The sequence below is a fragment of the Pseudomassariella vexata genome (assembly GCF_002105095.1).
Source record: "Pseudomassariella vexata strain CBS 129021 chromosome Unknown BCR38scaffold_2, whole genome shotgun sequence".
Taxonomy (NCBI): Eukaryota; Fungi; Ascomycota; class Sordariomycetes; order Amphisphaeriales; family Pseudomassariaceae; genus Pseudomassariella; species Pseudomassariella vexata.
In genome coordinates this window covers 3,612,397-3,623,935 of record NW_024467957.1, presented here as the reverse complement: position 1 = coordinate 3,623,935, position 11,539 = coordinate 3,612,397, and the positions used below count along the sequence as shown (strand labels likewise).

The following is an 11,539-nucleotide window of genomic DNA, read 5'->3' as shown; positions in this document are numbered from 1 at the left end:
TCAGTCAGAGAGATGGGAGATGGGAAGAACTTTTCAGCAAAAGGCACAGCAAGAAGAAAGTACAAACGAGGCTAGGTCTTATGACTTCTATGGACGACCCGTAGACTGCACAAACAAATGTGCGTGATTTCCCAAAGGTGAGCTTTCGGCCAGAAGCAGGTGCTGGTGGGCTGATTTGCAATGTGACGCAAAATGCATCGCCTTTCTACTTGGCAGTGTGGTAACCGGACAGACCAGACAGACAATGATGCGCATCCCCCACCAGCCCACCTTGATCTTGACCAAAAACCATCAAAAAAGCTCCTGAGCTGCTCTAGAGCTCCGTCGTTATCCTTATCAGGGAGGGGCGTCGTACTTGCAAGGATTTTCCAACCCCTCACCAGTTCGTTGGGATGCTCGACTTTGAGGCATCCAATAGTACATCTCGGCGCAATTGTGTAGGTGCGGACAGGGCGAGGATTGCGTCGTCCGACATCTCCTGATGCCGTGTTGGTCTAGTTCTCCGGCGGCACGATTTTGGGGGTCACTGCAGTTAATCGCCTCATTTATCCCGCGGCGTGATTTTTTTTCGTCGACTTGGTTCTCTCTCGCTCTCTCGGAACTGAGTCCCCGAGGCCTCGGTTGCAAGCGGACTGCATCCATCAAGCAGGTTAAGGTACGTTCGGCGTCAGCAGCATCGGCACTGGGCCCAGAGACTGGTTTAGAGCCCAGCCCTACGCCAGTAGTTCGATGCAAGTCGGTTGAACAGCGAAACCTTGCGGTTCAACAGTCTACATCGCAGCAGGCGTCCCTGGAATTCAACCTCAATTGTGTCACTTGCCAAATACCAAGCGCTTTGAAATAGAAGAAAACGTAGAGTATCACGCATTGGCCGTCGACGATTCGCGTGCGAGCTCGAATTCTGCTTATTTGTCTGACGATCCAACCATCGGGCCGTCACTGCTTTTCCGCCGTTTCTAGGAGAGGGGCAGTCGCGAAATCCATCACCAAAAGATCTCGATGAGTATTTGCCAAAGGAAGGGAGATTGCTCGGAAGTCGGCATCCTGCTGTAAAGTGGCAGGCTTGGAGGGATATGATCAACATCCGCAAACCAGTAACATCGACTTAGCCACCGAGTAAGGCATATTTACATGTCATTTCGGGGTAAAAATGCGATGCCACTCGTTTTGTTTTAGTACAGATAAGTAACCACGTACCGACGACTACATCCCAAAAACCCGACATTGATGCGGAGCCGAGTCAATTCGCGGAGACCGCCGTGCTATCCTGCGCCATCCTGCGCCGGGACGGGCGGATCTCGAACGTCGTCAGGATCTACATGGCGTAAAATGAAGAGTTGGCAACCCGCCGCTCCATGAACATATTTTTGATTCGAGCAGGAGTGACAAGTAATTTCAGTGTCAAGTGATTAACGATGCTGAAAGCGGTGGTCCCCCTCAGTAGCGCCACCCAGCAAACTTGTGCCGATCATGCCCAGGCACGAGGAGATGCGGCATATTGGCCTGGCGCATAGGAGGCATCGAATTGATGATTGTCGTCCTGGCATTGGGTGTGGTACAGTAGTTCATTGGACCAGCGCTAGTGCCAAAGCACATGTTTCCGAGGCTAGTCATCAAGAATTGACTGGCATGCATGGCCATGTCGGAAGCAGTAAGAACCTGGCATAATGCATCCCAAACAGCAAAATTAGCGCGCTTGGATCATATTATTTACATGATGTACTTAATCATTGCTCATTTACAAACAGACCAGCCATGCCCATACCCGTACCAATGCACATACTAGTAAGCAGGATCTTCTTGCTGGTCCTCCTGCACTCGCTTAGCCCAGTGACAATCTGTCGGGCACCAGTCGCACCGAGAGGGTGACCCAGAGCAATAGCACCTCCACGCGGGTTCATCTTCTTCCAGTCGAGTCCCAGCTTGTCTCTGCAGTAGACAGCCATGGTGCCGAAGGCCTCGTTGATCTCAATGACGTCGCAGTCGTTGATGTTCAAGCTGAACTGCGACAGAAGCTTGGGAATAGCCACCGTGGGGCCAATGCCCATGATACGGGGCGCCAGACCAGCAACCGTCGAGCCAACGTACTTGGCCACAACAGGCACACCAAGCTTGATCGCCGTCGACCGCTTCATCAACACCACCGCCGCCGCTCCATCCGTTACCTGACTAGCATTGCCACCCGTAGTAATCGGGCCCCACTCCGGGAATGCCGTCCGAATTTTCATCAGCCCCTCGGCTGTAGTCCCCGGCCGAATGCCCTCATCTCTCGTGAGCGTAACCTTTTTGACCTCCCCATCGGCTCCCTTAACCTTCGTCGTGATCGGCACAATCTCATCATCAAACAACCCCTTCTTCTGCGCCTCCTCGGCTCTTCGGAAGCTCTCAGCGGCATAGGTGTCGACCTGTTCGCGCGTGAGCCCAAAGTCCTTACCCACATTCTCGCTCGTCCACCCCATGGCCATCATGGCGTCGCGCGCCTCCTGGCTGTGGCTGGTCATGTCCTCGTCGAAGGGCTTATCGAGCGCGTCGCCCCCGATACTCATCGATTCGGCGCCCAAAGCGATGCCCACTTCGATTGAGCCACACGTGATGGAGTGTGCGATATCGGCGGTGGCTTTGAGGCCGGAGCTACAGAACCGGTTCACGGAGGAGGCGCCGGCGGTGTTGGGGAAGCCGGCTGCAAGGGCAGCGGCGCGGACTTTGTAGGCGGCTTTGCCATCGGAGACCTAGTTGTAGAAGGCAAGTTAGTGTTTGTTCGTCGCTGAGCTGACGAACTGGATCGCGCAGGTTGGAATGAATACGTACATTTCCCAGACAGAAGTCCTCAACCAGAGCCGGATCAAATCCCATGCGCTCTTTTACTTGCTGGAGAAGGGCAAAGATCATGTATTCCAGCTCCGTGTCTTTGAATCCACCCTTCTTTGCCTTGCAGAGCGGCGTTCGGACGGCGAGGGTAATCACGATGTCGTCGGCATTTTTGGACGTACTAGGCAGAAGAGTTAGCATTAAACAACTGGAAGGGAGCGGCTGAAATAGTTCCTGATGTCCTCCTCAATCGGTAAGGACTCAAGTACAACATACATTTGAGACAGAGCAGTGCCTGGCGTGAGGTGCTTCAAGATCGACCCAAGGCGTTCGGCAGCCATCTTGATTCAGGAGTTGGTGAGAACACGTGGAAGATGCTAAGGGAAATGGCGAGGCGATGATAGTGTCGAATTGAAACGGCACGAAGAGAAGTAGAGTAGTTCAATTGACGAATTTACCCAAAGCTCGTCCGTGTCAGATGGGATGAAAGGCCTACGCGGTTGTGGGGCACTACTCCATTGCCGAGGCATCGGCCTAGTTCGGCTTTGGCAACGCTACGGCAGATCGTGTTGCTGCGTGCCAGGGGCGTCCCTGTTTGATCTCTTCCAAAACCTGGGGTAAACGACCTCCAGCCAAGACACTACGAATCCGACTTTATATATCTAGTGCGTACTACTCCAGAGACAGAATTGGGAAGCATGTTCAGGCCAGTGCGGAATGAAAGATTTAAGACAAGTTGGTGACGCTCTGCAGCTGCCGATAGCGACGTTATGTTGCATCGGGGCAGTTACACGGATTACTGCCTTGAAGGGTAGAACAACTCATTGCTAAGCCCATTAAGAAGACGTCGATTCCCATTATGCGTAAGCACAGTGTTGGAGGTTCAACCAGAAGGCACCTAAACGTCCTGCTCAAATGCAAATAATTTTCGACTGATCTCCACCATGTATATATCTTGCGATACCCCAACCAGGCAGTTATCTGGGGACATATGAGAAACCATTCCAATGGTATCAGTTGGTTATTTAAGTCTATTTAGGACTATCCTCCTATATTACTCTAAGTTTGACCTAGCTATAGCTACGGTAAAGAGTTAGCTTGATACAGTAATTCTTCATGTTGACGAGTTGGTCGATTGATGTTCAATTTTACGATGTAAATACCTCAGCGAAGGCACAGTATCACAGACGATTCTGTTCCTAACCATTAACTAGCATAATGGGACGAAGTTATCTTAGTACAAATCCAACTTAATTTCTTGACTTTAGAAACAGGTCCACCAGCTGTGTTCTTCACTATTATGCCAGCTCTGCCTCAATCACGCTCTCAGGAGAAGATGGATGGCTCCAGATCTTGATGACCCTTAACCCTTCACCCTCCAGAAGTAGCCTCCATTTTTCTTCGGTTCTCTCCGCGGCGGCCAGGAGATGCATCAGATTGAAGTCCACCGAACACTGAAGCCACGTCGCACCGACAGTGGGAATCAACACTTCGTACACGAGAAGCTTGGAAACACCTGGTTTCATGGCTGAGCGCAGACTATTCAGGATTCGGCGGGCGTCTATATCGTCCCAGTCGTGTAGCACAGCGTGCATGAAATAGACAGGACTACCTGCAAGCAACTTGGGATTAGATCATGGTATGATTGAGAAGGAAGGCAAAAATAGACACGAACCTTGTATAGGCTGAGGTGTGAAAAAGTCATGTTCCTGCACAGTTACCTTCGATTTCAGATCCTGAACTAACGTGCTGATAACCTCAGGAAGGTCCTGTAGGACTAAAGCACTGGCCGGTAAATCCGGATGCCTCGCCAGGAGCTTTTGCAGATCAGGGCCCTGACCAGCTCCCATATCGACCACAAGCGGCCCATCGCCGCTGAAGCCTTCGACCATCTGCTTTGTATCGTAAACCTCAGTCCAGTCCATCTTCAGCTGAGTATACCCCGTCATGGCGACTGTGAAACTCTCCTGATACTCGGGTTTCGATGCGCATCTTTGGAAGAAGGACATATTTTCAGGGGTGAGATCCATGTAATTCGACTTGAGCGGATCCAACGGCTCGGGGTATGACTCCCTGGCAAGGTAGAAAGGGAAGTTCTTGGCTGAGTCGGCGTTGTGGTGATACCAGAAGAAGAGGCACTGCAGCACGGGGGACGACAAGTTGCCTAGTTCCAGAGAGAGGGGAGTTGAGCGGTAGCGTCCTTCTGGTGTTTCGATGACGACGTGCTCAGCTGCTAACAAGCGGAATATTCGACCTATGGAAACAAGATTAGAGAAAGACTGCGTGTTACAGAGCAATATTTGAGGACATTGGGCAGAAACTGGAACCGCTGACGCATCAATACTCACGCAAAAGAACCAAGTCGCAAGGCGGGTTGCACAAATCCACCAGCTCCTGAACGGTCGTCTCCTTCCCTCCAGCCTCAAGCCAGGCTTTCCATAATCCGACATCGTGCACAATTCTGCAACAGGCGATCACATCGTCATGTGACCACGTCCAACGCATCATCCGCTCATATGGCAGTTCGAGGCGAGCAGTCAGTCGATGCGCCGCTGCTAGAATTTGGCCGCGTGCTGTGCTGTCGTTCGCGACATCTTCCAAGTTCAAACCGTCGAGAGCGGCTATAACTTTTTGATGGTCGACCATAGTTTCGGTTGGCTTTCAATATTGTATAACAGCTTAACTAGTTGAAGGTAGAAATTGTAGAGCTTTGAGCAAATATTTCGTTTTTGCGCTGCGGGGCCCCTGTTAGTTTCGCACCGAAAGATGGAAAAACACGCTGGGTTTCTAAACCTAGCATTTTGCCGAGCCAAAAGTCTTGATCGGGATGGTCTTGCAGTCTGTCATATTCTGGATCTCATTGTAACCCCTGCATGTAATGGACATGACACACAACTGCTGAGCCACATAGCCGTAGTGGAGATTTTCTGACCAAGAGTCTGTCACAAATTGAAAACCATCTCACTGCGACAGCAGCTTGAGATCTTTCATTCTAGGTGTATGGCTGATTCAAGTTGCTCGTTCGGCCAATACGGTTATGTAAGTCTACTTCACTTGAACCTCTGCAACAAACCAAAAGAACTACTATACCGACGAACGTTTGCCACAATACCTATTATTTCCCTTCATGACTTGCACAACTCCAAATGTTCCCTTACCCTGCCGTCAAGTCCAACCCAGAACTTGTCTGTTTAAATCAAAGGCCTAGGTAAACTTCTACATCGCTAATCTTATCCTGCTTTCCGGGGACTTCTTGATCCGGAATTCCCTTAGAGACACTGCTACGATATGTGGAATACTACCTCGTGCTCGCTCCTAGTGTGCCTATGCTAGAGGCGTAAGTCCTTCATACATTGCCCCGATTTTTTGATACCTTTGCTTCGTCATAATACGGGCTTGCGTCTGCTTAGTGTCATCGAAGCTCTTGGGCTGCTGTGAAGTATTCTGAGTCTACCAAAGGAGATTGTTGCCAGGGCTACACGTATCGTGATAGCTTCGTTCGACGACCGTACCCGCCAGTGACGCCCGTGGTATTTCAGCCCCACTTGATCTGAATTAAATACTGGCCCATTCTTCGACGATAGCAGGGGTGATCTGCAAGGCCAGTGACCCTCCATTATTCCACGGACTCGATATGGTTTCGCTGTTGGCAGTGTGTGTTAGCCACTTTTTGAAGGTTATGGTCTTTCTTACTGATGTCTTCACTGGAGTTAGGGCGTAGAGCTTGTTCGTATATTTATTTGGTTTCTGCCGCATTTTTATATTAACTGTGAGATTCCAGTCACCAGAAGAGCGCATTCGCGAGGGCTATACTATTGAATTTATTCCAATTCTACAAAGATACTGAAAAGCTTGTGTGGAGTTTAGCCTCCGCGTGTCAGGGCTTAGTAGGACTAGAACAGGGCTCGAATAGCTAGGACAACAAATTTAGCGCCTAATGAAAACAAATAACTGCTAACATTATTATATATAATTGTTCTGTGTATTGGTAATATATTTTAAGTAGGTCTAGCTTAGTAAGCTTTCACATAATGTATCGAAGCTGTACTACCTCAGCTTAAGGGATTTAGCTTTATTTATAACTAAAGTTTGTCCGATTATTACGATATATTCGCCCTATTAAATATATGAGCCCCGATGAATTGACTTGTACTGAACCATCTCGCGGCAGTAAGAAACGATAATTGACAGAGTAGCAGGTAGCTGGCGGGAAGGTTGATATCCACCGTGTTGGCATTTAAAGATCTCAAAATTAACTTGGTTGGGCAGAGGACAGAGGAGCGATGTGGAATACTTTTGATATGAATGGGATGTACAGCAACGCACATGAAAATATGCAGTATACTCAAGGGGATGCTGTGTTGTTCGTTATCATGATGTGATGTGTGATTAATTCCCTTTTGGTACATTTGGCTTGTTCTCAGTTTCTCAAAAATGCAGTACTTATCGTTTTGTCAAGGCAGAATCCGCCTTTGTAAGATGATCGATCGAAAAAAGCGCGTACAGAGGGTTTCCTTGGATGAGAATGATACCATCAGGTAGCAAAAATACGGATAGATTCAAAAACTGGATCATTCTCGGTGCCAGCGGTACTGTATTGGGCTATTTTCTCACTCAATTCTGTTTCTTCCTCAAACTTTGTGCCTCCGGATCAAGTGCAGCTGAACTCCTACGCCAACTCCATTGCTCTTCCGCCTTTCCGCTATCCCGCCACTGGTAATACAGCATAACAACCATGACAATAGCTGTCAAAGGAACTGACACAGCAAAATAAAGCCACCATCGACTACTCGCTGCAAACACGGCGTCACCCCCATTATCACCCGGGGAAGTGGTGAAGAAGCCCATGCCGAACACGCTACTAACCAAGGACCCAGGCAAGAAGATCATTGACAGAATTTGGATAATGCGTAAGGAGCGGTTGTCCTGATTCGAGGCCTGCGCGATTTGGATGTTGAGCTCAGAGTCGCGTTGGTTGATCATGGCGAAGCACTCATCCACGCCGATCTTGCTGCGCTCAAGGTACAGGCTCGTGTACGTCCCGATGAGCTTGACTTCTTTCGTCAGGTTTTCGAAGATGTCGTCCATAGTAGACTGGGCATCTTGTATATGATCCTCTATATCTGCTCGGGCATTGAGAGTCTTTCTGAACCATTCCGTTTGTGCCTTCAGATGCTGGATGCTTGACTGCAAGATGTCGTAGTCAGTAGATATCTGATGGATCTGCCTTGCCAGAGCTAAAAATGCACGGGATCGTGCTGTGTAGTCGTCTGGCGTTTGAAGTTCGGATGCTTTTTTCTCCTATTCTTGGGGTTAGATCGTGCTTCCATCTCCCTAGCATGACATGGCCTATACTAACCCACCGATATAAGGGCCCCGAAAAGTAGGCCAGAAAGTCGTATGTGCGCAGCAGGATCTTGTCCATAATGAATGCATGCACAGCCATAGGATTATCCAAAAGCTTTGTTCCCGTCTCGCCCGTGAAGGTCCGGAAGAATGCCTGCTTGATGGCGTGGGGACAGCGCCAGATCATGTATGTCGCCGCGCTGCAATCGCTCCCATTCCCTTGTCCTTGGGACTGGTAGTCGGACCACATGCAGAACCGCTGCCAATAGGCGAATTGCCTCGAGAGGTCGTTTATCTGATTCTGGTTCTGGTATCGGATCGCGGAACCGTCGCTGCGCAAGACAGCGGTATACCACATCTCGTGACGGATGTTACCGGTCTTGTGACGGTGGACCTCTCGCCCAGGCATATGCTGGCGAGTGAGGATGTCGATGAATCTCGGATTCACCTTGAACGTCTCCAGAATATCACGGAGAACAGACTCAGTGACTGGAAGCATGTCGGGCCAGTCCAAAATGGCGTCAATGAATAGAAGTCGCATCCGCGTCGGCCTTGTCTCCAACTTTAGCCAGTCCCGAATTCCAGCATCATCCATTTGCTCCCTAAGTATGCCGCCATGTTCTGGAGATATTTCGAAGACGTCGACTACTGACGTTTTGGAGAACTGTTCGGTGCCATTTCCGGCTTCGTTGGCAAAAGCCTTTTTCACTGTGTCATGGTACAGAAGTTCATTCAATGTCCTTGGGGGGTGCGCACCCCATTGTGGCGAAGGGGTTCGCGTTGGACTTGGCTCGCTTGAGCGCCGTCGTGACATGGTGTTGGAGGCGCTCCTGTAAGCGTTTCAAGCATTCATATGAAATGTGACTAACTGGAAAGACCATGAGAAGTAGACCACATTTATTTAATGTAAAGCTCTCTCATGTTGCTTTCCCCCCACCCCATCTTCCAGCCCCGCCCGCCCGAGTCGCCCAACTGGCCTTATCACAGCTCGCACTAGGGCTGAATCCAACATCTCCAGGACGAATAGCCGCGATAGGCCATTGTCTAGGATGTCCACATCGATTTGGTGGTCAACACCGCCAAAGTGCTTACCCCCGACATTAGCGTCAACTAGCCGCCTCAGCTGCTGCAGCTAACCCGTAAGGCGGGCCGAAGAAAAAGGATAACACCTCGAAGAACATTGGCCTAACTTCTAGGATGAATCCTTCATCAAAATGGCCAAGATAAGGGAACTGTCGCTGGGTGAGGCGCTGCCATCCACCGTCGTCCACGTCGCCGGTCATCCGTACTTATTACACACGGAATCCGAAGCCACTGTTCACCCTCTGAGTGGTGATGCGCTCGTTCCAGCGACTTTCGTCGACTTTGACGGCCCCGAGGGGTATTTGGATGATGTGATCGCCGGCGCCGATTTTGCCCGTGACGATGTGTGGAATGAGGGATTCCTCAAAGGTGTGTTACGAACCATCACACTGAACTCTATAAACGACTATAGTCACGGGCTGTGTTGCGTGACCTACTAATTAATGAAAATGGCAAATAGCTAATACCATTCGTTGCGTAGCTGTCATTCATAAACATGGTAAGAAAATCACTTCTTCTACCCACATATCGAGTAAGATACTGCATTCGATGCACCAATTACCGGATGGTCATGGCCCTGCCTTGCCTACAGGGCCCTGTGTAATACTCCCATCTGGGAATATCCACAGAGTATACCGGCTATACGCCGATGAAAACAACGCGTTCGTGCGTGGAGTCTTGCCAAACACAGCCTCAACTTTCAGATGGCTCGAGGTCTCCGACATGATACCAGTGCCATCCAGGATATACGCGAGAGAGCCCACGACTGAACGTCCCCTGGCCGGCTTGCGATTCGGGGTCAAAGACGTGATCGATGTGGCTGGGCTGGAAACAGGTAACGGTAGCAAATGCTTCCGCGAACTTTACCCGCCGAAGGTGTCAACAGCCCCTTTTATCAGCCAGTTAATCACCGCTGGTGCAGTCATGGTGGGAAAGATGCGATGTTGCCAGTGGTGTGACGGGCAGGACCCGTTAGAGCGGCTGGAGGAAGTCACGCCAACTAACCCCAGAGGTGACGGGTTTCAGAAACCTTCTGCCTCAAGTTCGGGCTCTGCAGCGGGGTGCGCGAGTTACCCGTGGTTGGACTTCACCATAGGGACTGATACCGGTGGCTCGATTCGGCATCCGGCTGGTGTCAACGGCCTGTATGGAATCCGACCCACGGTTGGCTGTCTCGATAGCGCAGGTTTGTTATGTACCCGTTACATGGATACACCGGGTGTATTTGCTCGCTCAGCTGCCGTGGCCGAAATAGTCACCAAGGCCGCGATGAAAGCACCAAGTCTCCTGTCGCCTCAGGAACTACCAGGTCAATCAAGAGCCGAGTCATCTGATCCAAGCAATAATTTCGAACCCGTCAAGAAGACGAGACGCTTCAAATTGCTCTACGCCGTGGAACCCCCTTCAGAAGAACCCAGCAAGACACCCAAGTTCTTCTCCTCCGCAGGAAACGGCCCAGAAGCCCAGACACCAGCAGGTAAACTCATGCGCAACTTCATCGAAAAGCTCGAGACCCACCTCGGCTGCGCCGGTCAAGAAACCTGCCTCTACGACCTCTGGAAGAAACAACACCCTCCAGGAACCCCCGAAAGCCTTGTGGAAGCCACGGGTACCATTTACCAAAACATCGTGTATCCGACGCTGTATCACCAAACCATCAAGCCCTTTATCCACGATTTCAAGGCTGTTCACGGTGAGAATGCGCGGCCTTTCATCGAGTCGACTACTAAAGCGAGGCTCGATTACGGGGCCCGGGTATCGGGGGAAGAGCAGATGGATGCAATGGCGGCGTTTGAGTCGTATGCTGCTTGGGTTAACGATATCCTCCTAGTCTGTTCCTCAGATGACGATGAGACTCATATTACGGAAGAGAATGAGATCCCGCTATTGATTTACCCCCAGAGCTGGGGTGTGCCACAGTATAGGGACGAGGTTGCCAAGAGTGAGGACGGGAAGCTTTTCTGGAGCGGGTTTTCGGTGTACTCGATTAGTTACTGCTCGGGTTGTCCCGATTTTACCATCCCAGTTGGGGAGGTTGAATTCACTTCCAAGTTCACGGGGCTGAAGGGGTATTTACCAGTTGCGGTTTCGTTGCTTGGGCCGAGGGGGATGGATCTAGAGATGTTGCGGTTGATTAGGGGGCTGGAGGAAAAGGGGGTTTTTAGGGAGCTGCAGTGTGGCAGTAGATTATTCTACGGATGAGATGCTTGTGGGATACCCAAAGAAATTGTGAACAAAAAGTAGTAAGACGAATTAATATGCCACCTACACAATGCTCAGAGTTTTATGTTTAGAGCCTGAT

At 50.3% G+C, this 11,539-nt stretch overlaps 4 protein-coding genes across 4 annotated transcripts; 1 reads left to right on the top strand and 3 right to left on the bottom strand.

Annotated features, from left to right (window-relative positions):
- Positions 1-1,389: 1,389 nt before the first annotated feature.
- On the bottom strand, positions 1,390-3,302 carry BCR38DRAFT_422246 (3-ketoacyl-CoA thiolase). Its single transcript, XM_040859503.1, has 3 exons — positions 3,085-3,302; positions 2,809-2,989; positions 1,390-2,729 (listed from the first exon to the last, which is right to left on the bottom strand). The coding sequence occupies exons 1-3, from the start codon at positions 3,147-3,149 to the stop codon at positions 1,728-1,730; spliced, it is 1,248 nt and encodes a 415-aa protein (XP_040720449.1). The 5' UTR covers positions 3,150-3,302; the 3' UTR covers positions 1,390-1,727.
- Positions 3,303-3,854: 552 nt separating this feature from the next.
- On the bottom strand, positions 3,855-5,617 carry BCR38DRAFT_422244 (S-adenosyl-L-methionine-dependent methyltransferase). Its single transcript, XM_040859502.1, has 3 exons — positions 5,157-5,617; positions 4,484-5,062; positions 3,855-4,420 (listed from the first exon to the last, which is right to left on the bottom strand). Exons 1-3 carry the CDS (start codon positions 5,452-5,454, stop codon positions 4,107-4,109), a joined length of 1,191 nt encoding a protein of 396 aa, XP_040720448.1. The 5' UTR covers positions 5,455-5,617; the 3' UTR covers positions 3,855-4,106.
- A 1,764-nt stretch (positions 5,618-7,381) lies between these two features.
- Positions 7,382-9,056, bottom strand: BCR38DRAFT_422242 (uncharacterized protein). Its single transcript, XM_040859501.1, has 2 exons — positions 8,168-9,056; positions 7,382-8,109 (listed from the first exon to the last, which is right to left on the bottom strand). Exons 1-2 carry the CDS (start codon positions 8,966-8,968, stop codon positions 7,423-7,425), a joined length of 1,488 nt encoding a protein of 495 aa, XP_040720447.1. The 5' UTR covers positions 8,969-9,056; the 3' UTR covers positions 7,382-7,422.
- Positions 9,057-9,366: 310 nt separating this feature from the next.
- On the top strand, positions 9,367-11,531 carry BCR38DRAFT_521263 (amidase signature domain-containing protein; the record flags this gene model as incomplete). Its single annotated transcript, XM_040865185.1, has 2 exons — positions 9,367-9,606; positions 9,719-11,531. Coding segments are annotated over 2 exons (1,961 nt in total), but the record flags the coding sequence as incomplete, so codon positions are not given.
- Between the last annotated feature and the right edge of the window lie 8 nt (positions 11,532-11,539).